A 15,828-nucleotide genomic window follows, 5' to 3' on the forward strand; every position below is an offset into this window, starting at 1 on the left:
CACGCCGCTAAATCCTTCCCATCATTTCAAAACCAGCTTTGAGATATTTGCAAACAACAACCCATCTTTTCTGCAGCCCGGGGGGGCAGCAGCGCTCAGCCCCACAGCTCGCACACACAGAATGGGACAAAACGCCTCGGACCGGGGGGGTTTATCAGCCTTTGTGCGGAATTTCTGCCGAGGTTCCCCGGCTGACGGGGGATCTGCCGCCTGCCGGAGCGTCCGCCTCGGCGTTCCAGAGACAGCGAGACGGGAACGCTTCACGCTGAGCGGTGGTTATTTCTGAATTAGGCAAAGGAACGGTTTGGGTGCCGGCGCTGCCGCGAGCAGGCGCGGCGGGTAACGCGTCTGCGGCTCCGCAGGAGGAACCGGCAGAGCTGGGAGACGCCACCAGCACAGATACAGAGCTGAGGGTTGCCCAGAAATAATCCAGCCTCCGCCATCTCCCGGTTAATTGGTTTGAGATTAAATTTAACTGTTACGTTGAACGAGGCCATGATCTGCAGATTAACAAAAAAAGATGCTTTTCTGTGCACCAGGAGCTCGTCAGCTGGATGTAACACAGCTGCAAATAGAGGGCAGCAGCTTCTCCGGGGTGCTGGCGCAGAAGATGTTGTTCCAGCTGATGGGAAGCGCTGGAGCTGCTGCAGGACTTCCCTGAACAGCACCCACAGTTCCAGCATCCCAGGGACCGGAGCGGGTGACCCAGAGCCCAGCGGGGTCACAGGGAGACCCGAAATAGTGGGGGATCCACGGCCACCTCGGGGAGCAGCGACTCGACATCTCTTACCGTCTGTAGCCACCACGGAGGGAAACGGGGGGAGAAAGCGGGGAATGGGGAACACCCAGTGCAGCTCAGCTGGATGATGATCTCGGAGCAAAACTGGTCACAAATCGATCTGAGCTGGAAATTAGAAAAAAAGTCTTGGCATCAGGGATGCGAAGTCGGTGGTGGGGGCAGAACCCCCAGGATTCCAGCCTGGGTGGGCTGGAGGCAGCAGGAGACCTGCGCCAGGGGAGGTTGAGGTTGGATGTGGGGAACAATTTCTTCCCCAAAGGGCTGTGGGGCATTGGAACAGGCTGCCCAGGGCAGTGCTGGAGTCACCATCCCTGGAGGGGTTGGACAGACGGACACGAGGTTCTCAGGACATGGGGCAGTGCCAGGGGTGGGGAACGGGTGGACTCGGTGATCTTGAGGGGCTTTTCCAACCAACATGATTCTGCGATTCTATGACCCAGCCAAGGGCGAGGGACTCGAGGTCACCGGTCTCCACCGCGGTGACGGGAGGGACAGTGAGTACCCGGGCCGGGGAGGGGACGTCTCCAGCCGGAGCAGGAGGTGCGGGGGGACATCCCCGCGGTGCTCCCGGCAGCGCCCGCAGGACGGTGTCCCCGGGAAGCGGTGACGTCCCCGCGGGACGTCCTTGGTCTGAGGAGCCGCAGTGCAGCTGGACCCTCCCAGGACCGGGGCTCGGAGCCCGAGGTAAGAGCCGGTTCCACGCCAGGATGGAGACGGCAAAGGCTTCCCAAGGCGGTTCGGAGGAATGGGGAGCAAAGTGCTCCCGCAGTTACGGGCGTGTTAACACTGCGTCCTGCGATGAAAACAGCTGCTAGAATCACAGATGGTTTGTGAAGGACCTTCCCAGCCCCCCAGTGCCCCCCTGCCAAGAGCAGGGACATCTGCACCAGCTCAGGTTGCTCAGAGCCCCGTCCAGCCTGGCCCGGGATGTCTCCAGGGATGGTTCAGCCACCACCTCTCTGGGAACCTGGGCCAGGCTCTCACCACCCTCAGCACTGAGATCGCAGACTCCACAGCTTCCGCCAGCGTTCCAGTTTGGTCTCTCTCTGATCTCTGTCGCGTTGCTTCCCAGTGGAAAACTAAGGAAAAGCCCATTTGAACATGTCCCAGGGTGGAAATCCTCGTCTGCCCACCATGCTTCATGAATAACAACATAAGACGACAGCAAACTGAAATCTGGAAGCCGCTTTGCGAGGCCAGTAATGAACAGTTTTGTTGTGTCAGGCTCCTGGGAAATTCAAAAGCACAAACCAGTTAAAAAAGGGCTCAGAGAGCCCGACGGACGGTTTGCAAATGGTGTGCTCTGTGTTCAGCCCCCAGCGGATGTGAATTATTGGTGGGAGTAGCTGGGATAATACGCTTTTTAATCTGCCTTTCGTGATCGTCACCAAATATCCAGGTACCATTGGAGACTGGGCAGGGGGAGAGGGACCCTGGGCACAGTGCTGTCCCCGCTGTCCCCTGGGCACAGGGGGTGGCGGCTGTGGGGATCCCGGGCTGCGGGGGCAATGTGGAGGTTTAAACCCCCTCCCCCGTCAGCACACGCAGGTCCTGCAGCGTCGCCCGTTCTCGTGCCGCGTCCCCCCCGCAGTCACTTGTCCCCACGCTCCAGGTCTCCTCTGCCCCGTGTGCACCGAGTTGCTTCTGACCTTGTTGAGTCTCCCCTCTGCACCGCGGTGTTTCTCACCCACCCGTCCCACAGAAGTCCCTCCTTTCTGACAGAAAATGTAGGAAAACGCAGTTGCTTTCCCTTTAGCCCAGAGCCCTCCAGTTTAACAAGGGCCCTTTCTCCCGCCCCCGCGGTGCAGACACCCCAATCCGTGGGACGCGCCCCCGTCGTGCCCAGCAGAGCCCACAGCCCCGCGCCGCCCCACGGCTGCCCCCCCCGAGGCTGAAGCTGCCACCATCCTCCTCCTCCTCCTCCTCCGGCAGCGCTGTCACTAACCGAGCCGCACGGCTGCTCCGAGCCCCGGCCAAGAAACCCCTCACCTGAGCGCGGAGGCCGGGGCAGGTGGGCTGGACCCGGGGGCAGGGGGGCAGGAAGGGCTCTCGGGGTCTCTGCTCCAAACCCCGTCCCGAGCAGCGCGAACCCCAAAGCCAGAGGGGGTTTTTAAGCTCCGCTTTCTCCCCAGCACGTCCCAGTGCCCCAAGGCAGGTCCTGGTGGAGCAGGTGCCTGTGGGGGTGGCCGGGGGGTATCCGGGGGGTCCCAGTCCCGTGTCCCCCCGTCCCGGAGCCCCAGGAACCTGCTGCAGCTCCGAGATGGGGCCGGGGTCTCCATGGCCCCCTCCCCCTGCGGGGGCGGCAGCCCGGCCCCCACGGATCCACCCACCATCCCGGTGCGCACAGGGTCCTGCAGCCCCCCAGGCACGGACACGCGTGGACACGTGTACACACACGGACAGACATGCACACACATGTACAGGCACAGACACACATGCACAGACACGTACGCACACAGACAGGCATGGACACACATACAGGCACAGACACACATGGACACATGTATATGCACAGATATGCATGGAGGCACATGCACAGACATGAACATGCACAGATACGCATGGATGCACATGCACAGACACACATGCACACACATGTACATGCACAGATATCCATGGACACACATGTACATGCACAGATATGCATGGACACACATGCACACACATGTACATGCACAGACATGCATGGACACACATGCACATATGTACATGCACAGACACACATGCACATGCATAGATATGCATGGACGCACATGCACAGACACACATGTACATGCAGACACATGCGCACACCCACACACAGATGCACGGGGCTCCTGGTCCAGCAGCCGGGGAGGGGTCGTAGGTGACCCCCAAGGCACAAGCTCCCAGGGCAGACGGGGGCGGGGGGCACACATGGTGCAGGACGTGTCCCCCGCCAGGGGAATGATGGGGACACCCGCCCGGGACGGTGGGGACAAGCTGCCCCCACTCCAGGGACCCCCCAGCCCCCCGCCGTGTCCAACACCGAGACCCCACGGTCCCGCGCCCCCCCCGAACCGGCAGCGCAGGCGGACAGCGCCGTGTGCGCACCGGGACCGCCCGGGCCCCCCCAACCCGAACCGGCAGCGCAGGCGGACAGCGCCGTGTGCGCACCGGGACCGCCCGGGCCCCCCCAACCCGAACCGGCAGCGCAGGCGGACAGCGCCGTGTGCGCACCGGGACCGCCCGGGCCCCCCCAACCCGAACCGGCAGCGCAGGCGGACAGCGCCGTGTGCGCACCGGGACCGCCCGGGCCCCCCCAACCCGAACCGGCAGCGCAGGCGGACAGCGCCGTGTGCGCACCGGGACCCCCCGGGGCCCCCCAACCCGAACCGGCAGCGCAGGCGGATCCCGCGACCAGACCCTTTATTTCCGACGGGCGTTACACAGCACAGACACACGCACCCCCCCATGCACCGGCCCCGCCGCGCCCCGGCCCCCCCGGCCGCGCTGTTGCATAGAGAGGGGCCGGGGGCGGGACCCCCGCGCCCCCCGGCGCGGCGGGGGCCAAGGGGGGCAGAGCCAGCCCGCCCCGCGCCCCCCCCCGCCGAGCGCCGGAGCCGCGCAGGGTCCTGCCCTGCCGCCCCGCACGGACCGCGGCGCCGGCTCCGGTTCGTCCCCAATAAATTAAAAAGGTCCGTGTCCCGGGGAGGGGGGGGGGTTAAAAAGGCGGCCGGGGGTGGGTGCGGTGGGGGTCACTCCTCGGGGGGCTCGCAGAGGAAGGGCGAGGTGACGGCGTGGGCTTGCGCGATGGCCGCCAGCTCCTTGAGGAACTCGCAGAAGATGACGGCGCAGTACACGGCGTTCTTGACGCGCAGCGCCTGCGGGGGGGCGGGCGGCGCCGGCCCGTCCCGCGACAGCGGCAGCGGCAGCGGGGGGGGGCCCGCCCGCGCGCGCGTGGGGCTGTGCGCGTGCCGCAGGAGCAGCTCCCCCAGGGACGGCTTCCGCGTGCGGGCTGCGGAGCGGGGGGGTCAGGGACCGGGACCCGACCGGGACCCGACCGGGACCCCACCCGGGACCCCGACCGGGACCCCGACCGAGACTGGAACCAGGAACCCAACCAGGGACTCAACCGGGGACCCGACCGGGACCCGACCGGGACCCCACCCAGGACCCCAACCGAGACTGGAACCAGGAACCCAACCAGGACCCCGACCGAGACTGGAACCAGGAACCCAACCGGGACCCCACCCGCGACCCCGACCGAGACTGGAACCAGGAACCCAACCGGGACCCCACCCGGGACCCCGACCGGGGACCCGATCGGGACCAGGGGTCACAGACCGGAACCAGGGACCCAACCAGGGACCCAACCAGGACCCCGACGGGGACCCAAACCGGGGACCTAACCGGGACCCTGACCAGGACCCAAACCAGGACCCCAACCGGGACCCCAACCGGGGACTGCAACCAGGGACCCCGACCAGGACCGGGGGTCAGGGACCAGGGGTCAGGGACCCCAACCGGGACCAGGGGTCACAGACCGGAACCAGGACCCCAACCGGGACTGGGGGTCAGGGACCCGGACTGGGGATCAGGGATCGGGACCAGGACCCGAACCAGGACCGGGGGTCAGGGACCAGAATCAGGGCCCCAACCAGGACTCAAACCAGGACCCCAACTGGGATGGGAGGGCAGAGACTGGGACGGGGGGTGGGGCTGGAACCAGACCGGGACCCGAAACCGGGATTGGGGGGCAGGGACCAGGGGGCAGGGACTGGGACCCAAACCGGGACAGGGGGTCAGGGACTGGTTTGGGGGACCAGGGACCTGTACGGGGACAGGGGCACAGGGGACAGGGGCACAGGGGACAGGGGCACAGGGGCACAGGGGGACAGGGGCTGGCCCAGCCTCAGCACAGCCCGCTGCACAGCCCCCCCAGCCTCCTGCACAGCCCCAGCCCCCTATTCCCTCTGCACCGCCCCCAGCTCCCCACACAGCCCCCCACCCCCTGCACAACACAAAATGCAGCGCCCCCACCCTCTGTGCAGCCCTCCCTGCGACACAACCTGCAGCCCCCACCCACTGCAGAACCCAGCGTGCAGCCCCCAGCCGCCCCTGCCGCCCCCAGCCCTCTGTCCAACGCCGTGTGCAGCCCCCGGCCCCCCTCACCCAGCGTGTCGCTGCGGCGCAGGGCCGGCACCGCGCCCGGCACATCCGACCAGTCCAGCTTGCCCCGCGCGATCAGGTACTTCTTGGCCTTGAAGAGCAGCGCCGGGAAGTCCTCCTGGCTGGCAGCAAAGCTCTCGATCTTGTTCTTCACTGAGCCCAGGACCTGCGGGCGAGGGCACAAAGTCACAGCGGGGGTCACAGAACCACAGAATCGCTTTGGTTGGAAAAGCCCCTCAAGATCACCAGGTCCAACCATAACCCAGCCCTGGCACTGCCCCATGTCCTGAGAACCTCATGTCCGTCTGTCCAACCCCTCCAGGGATGGTGACTCCAGCACTGCCCTGGGCAGCCTGTTCCAATGCCCCACAGCCCTTTGGGGAAGAAATTGTTCCCCACATCCAACCTCAACCTCCCCTGGCGCAACTTGAGGCCGTTTCCTCTGGTCCTGGCGCTTGTTCCTGGGGAGCAGAGCCCGACCCCCCCGGCTCCAAGCTCCTTTCAGGCAGGTCAGAGATCAGAAGGTCTCCCCTCAGCTCCCGTTCTCCAGCTGAACCCCCAGCTCCCTCAGCCGCTCCCATCACACTTGTGCTCCAGCCCCTCACCAGCTCCGTTCCCTTCTCTCAACTCGCTCCAGCACCTCAAGGCCTTTCTTGGTGTGAGGGGCCCAGAACCGCCCCCAGGGTTCGCGGTTTGGCCTCCCCATTCCCAGCACAGGACAGTCACGGCCCTGGTCCCGCTGGCCACACCAGTGCTGGTAGCAGCCAGGGTGCCGTGGCCTCTTGGCCACACGCTGGCTCACTCAGCCGCTGTCAGCAGCACCCCGTGTGCCGCGGTACCTGCAGCAGGGACTTGACGCTGGGCTGGAAGACCATGTTGGTGTTGAGCAGGAAGGAGCGCAGCAGCGGCTGCGGGTAGCAGGCCAGCTGGGCCACCAGCCCGGTCAGCAGGAAGTTCACGTACAGCGAGTTGTGCAGCATGTTCTCCAGCTTGGCGAACAGCGCCGAGACGAAGGGGCCTGCGGGAGGGACGCGTCAGGGGGGCGCTGGGCGGCAGGGACCCCCCAAACCCGGCCCTGGCCCCACCTGTGAAGGGCTGGCTGGGGGGCGGCCCCACGGCCCGCGGCGGGCTGGCCACCGCCTGCGCCAGCGGGTCCGGCGGCCGCGGCACCACCCGTCCCGCGGCATCCCCTTCGGGCGGCGCGGCGAAGCTGGCGAAGGCCTCCTCCTCCTCCTCCTCGCGGGACGGCTCGGGGGGCTCCGGGGGGCCGGGGAGGGCCCCCCCGCCACCATTCTTCATCTCGGCCTCGATCTCCTGCAGCTCCTCGGTGAACGCCTCGATGGTGACGCCGGCGCCGTTGGGCTCGGCCGGCGCCCGGGCCAGCAGCTCCTCGATCAGTGAGTCCACCGAGGGCAGCGGCTCCCAGCCCGGGGGGGCCCCGTTCTGCGCCGGGACCGGCCGGTGCTCCCGCTCGGGGGGGGGCCCCGCACCGTCGCCCTGGGGGCTGCGCCGAACCTTCTTCACCACCACGTCCCCCTCGGGCCGCCCCGGCTCCGCCGGCCCGTGTGCCCCATTCACCAGGCTCCCCGAGTCCTGGCCCTCAGGGCCGGCCCCCCCCGTGCCGGGGTCACCACCCCTCGGGGGCGCCCCCTGCCCCTCCCTGGCCCTCTCCTCCGGCAGCCCCCGCTTTTTAGTCCGCGGGGTGGGGGGTCCCGGGGGGCCGCCGGGCTCCTCGCCGTCGTAGGGGGCGGACCAGACGCGGCAGGCCCACGCGCAGCGGTCGATGCTGCGCCGCGCGTCCCGCAGGTACTCCAGGTAGTTCCTGTCCAGCTCCGACACCTCGTCCCAGCGGCCGCGGTGGCCGGGGCTGCCGGACGGCGTACCGGGGGAGCGCGGTGTGGGGGCGGCCGCCTCGGGGGCCGCGCTCGCCGGCCGCATGAAGAAGGAGAGGCGGGATGGCGTGGAGGGCTTGGGCACCGTCACCACCGAGGAGGCGTCCACACCGGGGCTGCCGTGGCCTGCGGGACAGCGCGGGGGGTCAGAATCACACAATGTCCGGGGTCGGAAGGGACCTCAAGAGCTCATCCAGCCCAATCCCCCCGCCGGAGCAGGAACACCCAGATGAGGTTACACAGGAAGGTGTCCAGGCGGGTTGGAATGTCTGCAGAGAAGGAGACTCCACAACCTCCCTGGGCAGCCTGGGCCAGGCTCTGGCACCCTCACCGGGAAGAAGTTTCTTCTCATATTTAAGTGGAACCTCCTGTGTTCCAGTTTGCACCCATTGCCCCTTGTCCTGTCACTGGTTGTCACCCAGAAGAGCCTGGCTCCATCCTCCTGACACTCCCCCTTTCCATATTGATCCCCATGAATGAGTCACCCCCCAGTCTCCTCTTCTCCAGCTCCAGAGCCCCAGCTCCTCAGCCTTTCCTCACACGGGAGATGCTCCACTCCCTCCAGCATCTTCGTGGCTGCACTGGACTCTCTCCAGCAGTTCCCTGTCCTGCTGGAGCTGAGGGGCCCAGAACTGGACACAATATTCCAGATGCGGTCTCACCAGGGCAGAGCAGAGGGGCAGGAGAACCTCTCTGACCTACTGACCACCCCCTTCTAATCCCCCCCAGGTCCCATTGCCCTTCCTGGCCACAAGGGCCAGTGCTGGCTCATGGTCACCCTGCTGTCCCCAGGACCCCAGGTCCCTTTCCCCTGCCCTGCTCTCCGGGGGCACGTACCCCTGGACCAGGCTGCGTGTTCCTCCTCGCGCTCGGGCGGCATCGGGCTCTCGGGGCGGCAGCAGCGCGGGACGAGGGACAGGAACTTGGCGGCCGTCTTGCCGTAGATGTCCAGGTCCCGGACCGCCCGCTTCTGGCTCAGCATGACATGGCTGCAGGGCAGCAGGTACCTGGGGGGCAGGGGCTGCAGGTGGGGGCCGCGAGACAGGGGGACCCGCTGGACCCCAACGCCTTCAGCAGTGGGGCAGGAGATGCGGCTGCCCCACGTACTTGGCTGGGGGTGATGCCCCCAACCCAAAGGAGCCCCCTGGGCGCAGGGACCCCCCAGCGGCAGCACGGGGCCGGTTACCTGAGCACCAGCTGCAGCATCACGTCCTCGCAGTTGAGGCTGAGCAGCGTCCGGAAGAGGCTCAGGGACACCATGCAGAGCTGGGGACGGGACGGGGGTCAGGGGGCCATGGGGCGGGAGGGCAGCCCCACGGGGCAGCACGGGGGCTGGAGGGCAGCCCCATGGGGCAACACTGGGGCAGGAGGGCAGCCCCATGGGGCAACAGTGAGGCAGGAAGGCAGCGCCATGGGACAACAGTGAAGCAGGAGGGCAGTGCCATGGGGCAGGAGGGCAGCCCCACAGCGCAGCGGTGGGGCAGGAGGGGAGCGCCATGGCCGGACATTCCATGGGGCAGCACTGGGACGGGAGGGCAGTGCCATGGGGCAGGATGGCAGCGCCATGGGGCAGCAGTGGGGCAGGAGGACCACACCATGGCTGGGCAGCGGCTATGGGGTCCATGGGGGGCCATGGGGCAGTGCCACAGCCAGGCAGCACCTCAGGGGTCTGTGGGGGTCCGTGGGGGGCTGTGGGGGCCAGAAGATTCCATGGGGTTTCATGGGGGGCTGTGGGGCCCCCCACAGCCAGGTAGTGTCTCAGGGGTCCGTGGAGGGGCTAGGGAGGCCCACGGGGGTCAGGGGTTCTGTGGGGTCAGTGGGGGGCTATGGGGGACGGGGGGGTCCGTGGGGTCTGTGTGCTGCAGGCAGCCCCGCGCTCACCCGGGAGTTGCTGTTGATTCGTCCCACCAGCGTGTCCAGGATGGTGGCGTTGTCGTGGCGGTGCAGCAGCACGAACCGCAGGAAGGTTTTCAGCAGCGCCGTCTCGCTCACGCTGCGCAGGAACAGGTCCAGGTAGGCCGTGCTGGCAATCATCTCCTCGATGGACGTCTGGGGGGGGCACAGCTGGGCACGGGGCGAGGGGCACCCCGGGTGCTGCCCCCGCGCAAGCAGGAGCAGGAGCCCAAGCCCAGCAGGGACGTCCCTCACCTTGTGCAGCGCCGGCCCCATCACGGGGACCAGGAAACCGTTGTGGACGTAATCGACCAGCTGCTTCTGCACCAGGGGGTGGGCGACCTGCGGGGGTCAGGTCCATGGGGGGTCAGGGTCACAGCGGGGTCAGGGCCACGGGGAGGTCACAGGGGGGTCAGGGTCACAGGGGGGTCAGGGCCACAGGGAGGTCAGAGCCCCAAGGGGGTCAGGCCCAGGAGTCCCCGGCCCCACCTGTATGACGGCATTGCAGAACTCCAGCGAGTTCATGAACAGCACGAGGGAAGAGACGCCGATCCAGTCCTCGCGGCGCAGGCAGTGCCAGTCATCCCCTCGCGCCTCGATCTTGCGCGGCAGCGACGAGTACAGCGCACTCAGCCCCGTGGCCAGGACCTGGGGACACCGGGACTCAGAGCCCGCAGCCACCACCTTGCCCGCGTCCCACCACAGCCCTGCCCGTGTCCCCTGTCACCACCCTGCCCGTGTCCCACCACAGCCCTGCCCGTGTCCCCTGTCACCACCCTGCCCGTGTCCCACCACAGCCCTGCCCGTGTCCCCTGTCACCACCCTGCCCGCGTCCCCTGTCACCCCCCTGTGCTGTTCCTGCCTCCCAGATACTGGAGTCACCAGGTCTACAGCCCCTGTCCCAACCCCTCCCTCCCAACACCAGTCCCATGGGAAACCCGCCCCCCTGTCCCATTTCAGAGCCGGGGGGCTCTGCTGGGCCCTGTGTCCCCCGTGTCCCCAGCCCCCCGCCAAGCCCCCCGCTCCACCTTCCTCCTGCCCCCCTGTCCAACCCTGGGGACCCGGCCCCGCTGCGGGGACAGGAGGACACAGCGCCAGGTCTCCCCACTCCCCCGCCGTACCGGGCAGAAGTAGGAGTTGTCGGTGATGGACTTGGCCACGGCTAGGTTGCCAGCAGACATGGCCATGATGAGCAGCAGCGCGTCGCGGGCCTGCTGGCCCAGGATGCCCTCGTGGTGGATGAAGGGGATGAGGAGGGAGAAGATGATGAGGTTGGCAGGGCCCTGGTCGGCGGGGCTGTGGAAGAACAGCTCCAGGACGGCGGGCTCCTGCGCCACGGACGCGCAGAGCTGGCTGAGCAGCAGCACCAGGCTGTTCTCCAGCGCGGCCGAGCCGGGCTCGGCGCACAGGCTGAGCAGCCGCAGCAGCGGCGTCAGCACCGCCCGGTGCCGCAGCAGCGGCTGCCGCGCCTGGCTGATGAGCATCTCGTAGAGCTTCAGCTGCTCCACCTTGCGCTCCTCACACGGGTCCCCCTGCAGCTGCCAGCCCAGCAGCCGCTCCAGCACGTCCTCGGCGGCCACCATGTCCAGGATGGGGCCCCGCGGCGCCTCCCCCCGCGGCCGGTCCTGCGCCAGCAGGTTCAGCATCTGGTACGTGTGGTTGCGCACGGCGCTCAGGTCGTCGGGGGCCGGGCTGCAGCCGCGGCGCTCCAGGATGCGCAGGACCTGGGGGGACACGGCGGTGAGCGCTGGGGGTTCCCCGCCTCCCGGCCCCGCCCGGGCCCGCCCGCTCACCTGTGCCCAGTGGTTCTTGAAGACCATGAGGCAGGTCTCGGGGTCGGCGGTGACCGGGCTCTGCAGGCTGGCGCTGCGGGGGGCTCGCTGCCCGCCCCCCCGCGGGTTCAGCTTGCTCAGCCAGCTCATCCTCTCCGTGGGGGACACGCGCTCACGGGCAGCGTGATGTCCCGCGGCGGGGGACGGCTCCCACTGCGGGCTGGCGGCGCCGGGGGGGCCGCGTGGCCCCTCTCTCCATCCTGCTGTCCCCCGGCTGGGCTGCGGGGAGAGCGGCGGCTCAGAGACCGCGGGGTCCGGGGCACCCAGACAGTCCTGGGGGCGTTCACACCGCCGACGGTGGGCACTGCTCCCCGGCCCCTCCCCACGGGGCAGGGAACAGGTCACAGAACCACAGAATCGCTTTGGTTGGAAAAGCCCCTCAGGATCACCAGGTCCAACCATAACCCAGCCCTGGCGCTGCCCCATGTCCTGAGAACCTCATGTCCGTCTGTCCAACCCCTCCAGGGATGGTGACTCCAGCACTGCCCTGGGCAGCCTGTTCCAATGCCCCACAGCCCTTGGGGGAAGAAACTGTTCCCCACATCCAACCTCAGCCTCCCCTGGCGCAACTTGAGGCCGTTTCCTCTGCTCCTGGCGCTTGTTCCTGGGGAGCAGAGCCCGACCCCCCTGGCTCCAAGCTCCTTTCAGGCAGGTCAGAGATCAGAAGGTCTCCCCTCAGCTCCTGTTCTCCAGCTGAACCCCCAGCTCCCTCAGCCGCTCCCATCACACTTGTGCTCCAGCCCCTCACCAGCTCCGTTCCCTTCTCTCAACTCGCTCCAGCACCTCAAGGCCTTTCTTGGTGTGAGGGGCCCAGAACTGACCCCTCCAGTGCCCGAGGCCGCGGCAGGGCCGGCTGCAGGGCCGCAGCGCAGCCGTGCCACTGGGGGGAAGGCGGCAGCGCTGGCGAGGAAGAGGAAGGACGAGCAGCCGGGGCGGCACAGCCCGGGGCTCCAGCTGCCAGCGCCACCTCCGCACCCAGCGCCGCACTTTGAACCCGGGAGCCGGCACAGCCTGCGGCGTGGGGACACCCAGCAGGGGCACCTGGGCCAGCGGGGACACCAAGCTGCCATCCAAACCAGGGCCCGTGCTGGGACACAGAGCGGGCTGGGGCCGATCCCCGGGCAGGGACGGGGACCAGAACGGAGCCCCTCGGGGAGGTACCGGCCACCTCCACAGCGGTGACCCCGGGGGGACACAAGTGTGGGACACGGGGGAGGCAGCAGGTCCTCAAACCCAAATCCTCGGTGCCAAATACGTGAGCTCAGCTGGCATGAGGGCTGCAGGACGGGGCTCCCGGCAGCCCCAGCGCCGCGGGGACGGGGACACCGGCAGCACCGGGCTGCGGAGCGGCGGGGACAGCCCAGCGCGGGGCTGCGGCAGCACCAGCGCCCACGGGCGCTGCGGCACGAATCCAGGGATATTTATAGGGCCCCAGCACCGCGGTGTGGGGACAGGCACCACACTGCCTGGGGGGGCCACCACAGCCCCACGGCGCCCGGCCCAGAGCCCCCACACCCCTGGGGACCCGCCAGCCCCTCGGCAGTGTGTGCGGTGATGGCAGCGGCAGCCCCTGCGCCACAGCCCCCGCAGCCCCAGCTGCCCACCCTGCCAGAAATAACCTCCCGGGCAGCGTGTGCCGCAGGGACACTGGAGCGGGGACAGCCCGAGGGGGACAGCCCGAGGGGGACACTGGAGCGGGGACAGCCTGAGCAGGGGCAGTGGAGCAGGGACAGCCGGAGGGGGACAGCCGAGCAGGGCTGGGTGCCACGCGTGCCGAGCGCGGCAGGCATGCCGGAGCACGCTGGGGTGGCGGGGCAGGCACGGGGCCCTCCCTGGGGACACACTGGGAGCAGCCGGCGTATGAGGCCCCATCCCGCACCGGGCACGGCTCCGGCCTGCACCGCGGTCCCACCGGCAGCACGTGCACACCAGGGCTCGGCAAGGAGCCGGTACGAGCCACCCACGGGGACAGCGAGGGCCGGCCAGGGACACGGCCCCGCGGCACCGGGGACAGAGCAGCTGCCCCAGGCGGGAGGAAAACCGGAGGGGCCGTTAACGCGATGCCACACGTGCGGCTGGAGCAGGGCAGGCAGGCACCCGGCGCCGTCCCGCTGCACAGAAATGAGGGGCTGAAGCCCCGGGCACGGCGGTGCTGGCGGCAGGGACGGGCGCACCCTCCTGCGGTTCAGGGGTATTTATACCACGGCACAGCTGGTGTCCCGTTCCAGCGCGGCGAGGGCTGACCACGGTTCTAAAGTTAGACCTTGCCTAAGACCAGCGTGCCGGGCCAGCCCCTGCAGACCAGCCCAGGGGCAGCACCCAGTGCAGCAGCACCGTGGCCCACACCGGCTGTGCCAGGCTGCCCCGCACGGTGTCACCGCATGAGGGGGACGAGCCGGGCAGAGCAGGGTGGTCACCAAGGCTGGGACACGAAGGTGAAGGCCAGAGTGGCTGTGGGTGTGACACGCAGGGACGTCCCCAGTCCTGCAGCGGTGTGAGGGCCGGCACCCCCATGGCCAGTCTGGCGCAGGACCCGTGTGCCACAGGGACACCGAGACAGCGCCGAGAGCCAGGACTTGCCAGCTCCCCCAGCGCCAGCTCCCTCCCGACCCGGCAGCTCCCAGAGAGGCCCGGCACTGGCCAAGAGCCGCTGGTGCACGGCACGGTGCCCTGAGCCCATCCGTGCACCGGGAGCGCGTCCCTCACCCGCCAGCACCGGCCCCCGGGGACACGTCCTGGATGCAGGAGCAGCCTTGTCCTGCTCGCAGGGACACAGGGACAGCCAGGGTGCCACTGCAGCCAGGGCAGTGACACCGGGGGCACAGCCGCCCACCTGGGCCCCCACCTGGACACCGAAGACCAAGCAGAGCGCGGGGAGCTGCCGGCACAGCGCCTGGCTGTCCCCAGCCCACGGGGAAGGGACAGAGCCCAGCGCAGGCACAGGGGACAAGGGGCTCCAAGCGGCCACTCCCGGGGTCCCATCTCTGCACCCGCTGGTCACTGGACCATCCTCTGCACCCTGGAGCTGGGGACACGGCACTGGGTCACCTGCTCCCCGCAGGGAACCGTGTCACTGCTCATAGCCATGCCCGCGGCACTGGCCAAGCACCCAAACTAGCCCGCTGGTGCCGGGGCGGGAGCTGAGCGCCAGGTATCCCAGCGCCCCATGTCCCAGCGCCCCATGTCCCAGCGCCGGGTGTCCCAGCGCCCCATGTCCCAGCGCCCCATGTCCCAGCGCCGGGTGTCCCAGCGCCCCATGTCCCAGCGCCCCATGTCCCAGCGCCGGGTGTCCCAGCGCCCCATGTCCCAGTGCCGGGTGTCCCAGCGCCGGGTACCCCGGGGGTCAGAGACAGGAGGGGGACAACATGTGTGCCGGGGCCCAGGGACACCCCAGGGTGGCGCATCCCCACTGCTGGGGACATCGCACCCCGGTACCCCGGCAGTACCGGGACCTCCCGGCCCGGGGGCGCTGCCCGAGGCGGAGCCGCCTACCTGGGGTCAAGGTCGCGGCGGGTCCCGTCCCATCAGCGCCGCGCCTGGAGGGGACAGACGGGGCACGAGGCGTCGGACGCGGGACCGGCCCGCGGCCCCCGGCCCCGCCCGGCCCGGCCCCGCCGCTCCCGCCCCGGCCCAGGGCGCCCCCGGGACACCGCCCGGCCCGCAGCGCGCGGGGACACCCGGGGCCGCGCAGCCCCGCTCGGCCAAGGGCAGGCGGCGGCCCGGGCGCCCCGCGGCACCCAGCACAACGGCGCCCGCCCGGCCCCGCCCGGCCCCGCCGAGCCCCGCCGGCGGCCCCTGCGCGCCCCGCCGCCCCCGCCCGCCGCTCACCGGCCGCCCCGCCCGCCCGCCGCTCACCGGCCGCTCACCGGCCGCTCACCGGCCGCCCCGCCGCCCCCGCCCGCCGCTCACTGGCCGCCCCGCCCGCCCGCCCGCCGCTCACCGGCCGCCGCCCCCGCCCGCCGCTCACCGGCCGCCCCCGCTGCGGGCCCCGCGCGCCCGCCGCCATCTTCCCGCCGCCGCCCGACGCACCGGCCGCGGAAACCCCGCCCACGGCCCCGCCCGCCGCGCCCGCGGCCCCGCCCACCCGGCGCGGTAGGCGGGGCCGACAGCGGGGACTGGGCGGGGAAGGGACACCCCGAGCGCTCATTGGCTGCGCTGCGCACGGGGCGGGGCTCGGGGCGGGGCCTGGGGCAGCGTGGGGCCGGGCGGGGCCGCGCGGGGACCGGGCACCACGTGTGCCGGGTGACCCTGCACCGGGTAACCCCTGCACCGGGTAACCCCT

The 15,828-nt window shown here is 69.5% G+C and overlaps 2 protein-coding genes across 3 annotated transcripts; one reads left to right on the plus strand and one right to left on the minus strand.

Moving 5' to 3' along the window:
• Positions 1–1,214: 1,214 nt before the first annotated feature.
• LOC135996290 (collagen alpha-1(I) chain-like) lies at positions 1,215–4,281 on the plus strand. Its single transcript, XM_065648155.1, has 3 exons — positions 1,215–1,402; positions 2,932–3,136; positions 3,721–4,281. The coding sequence occupies exons 1-3, from the start codon at positions 1,215–1,217 to the stop codon at positions 4,279–4,281; spliced, it is 954 nt and encodes a 317-aa protein (XP_065504227.1).
• FHIP1B (FHF complex subunit HOOK interacting protein 1B) lies at positions 4,170–15,617 on the minus strand. Of its 2 annotated transcripts, none has more exons than XM_065634889.1 (13): positions 15,514–15,617; positions 15,039–15,082; positions 11,508–11,765; positions 10,836–11,438; positions 10,204–10,362; positions 9,970–10,056; positions 9,703–9,870; positions 9,008–9,087; positions 8,659–8,828; positions 7,015–7,947; positions 6,769–6,947; positions 5,933–6,095; positions 4,170–4,775 (listed from the first exon to the last, which is right to left on the minus strand). In XM_065634889.1, exons 3-13 carry the CDS (start codon positions 11,634–11,636, stop codon positions 4,516–4,518), a joined length of 2,931 nt encoding a protein of 976 aa, XP_065490961.1. In that variant the 5' UTR covers positions 11,637–11,765; positions 15,039–15,082; positions 15,514–15,617; the 3' UTR covers positions 4,170–4,515. The 2 variants fall into 2 exon arrangements, with proteins under 2 accessions (XP_065490961.1, XP_065490965.1); XM_065634893.1 differs by having other exon boundaries at positions 15,487–15,609.
• Positions 15,618–15,828: the final 211 nt, after the last annotated feature.

The sequence above is a fragment of the Caloenas nicobarica genome, chromosome 1 (genome assembly GCF_036013445.1).
Source record: "Caloenas nicobarica isolate bCalNic1 chromosome 1, bCalNic1.hap1, whole genome shotgun sequence".
Classification (NCBI taxonomy): Eukaryota; Metazoa; Chordata; class Aves; order Columbiformes; family Columbidae; genus Caloenas; species Caloenas nicobarica.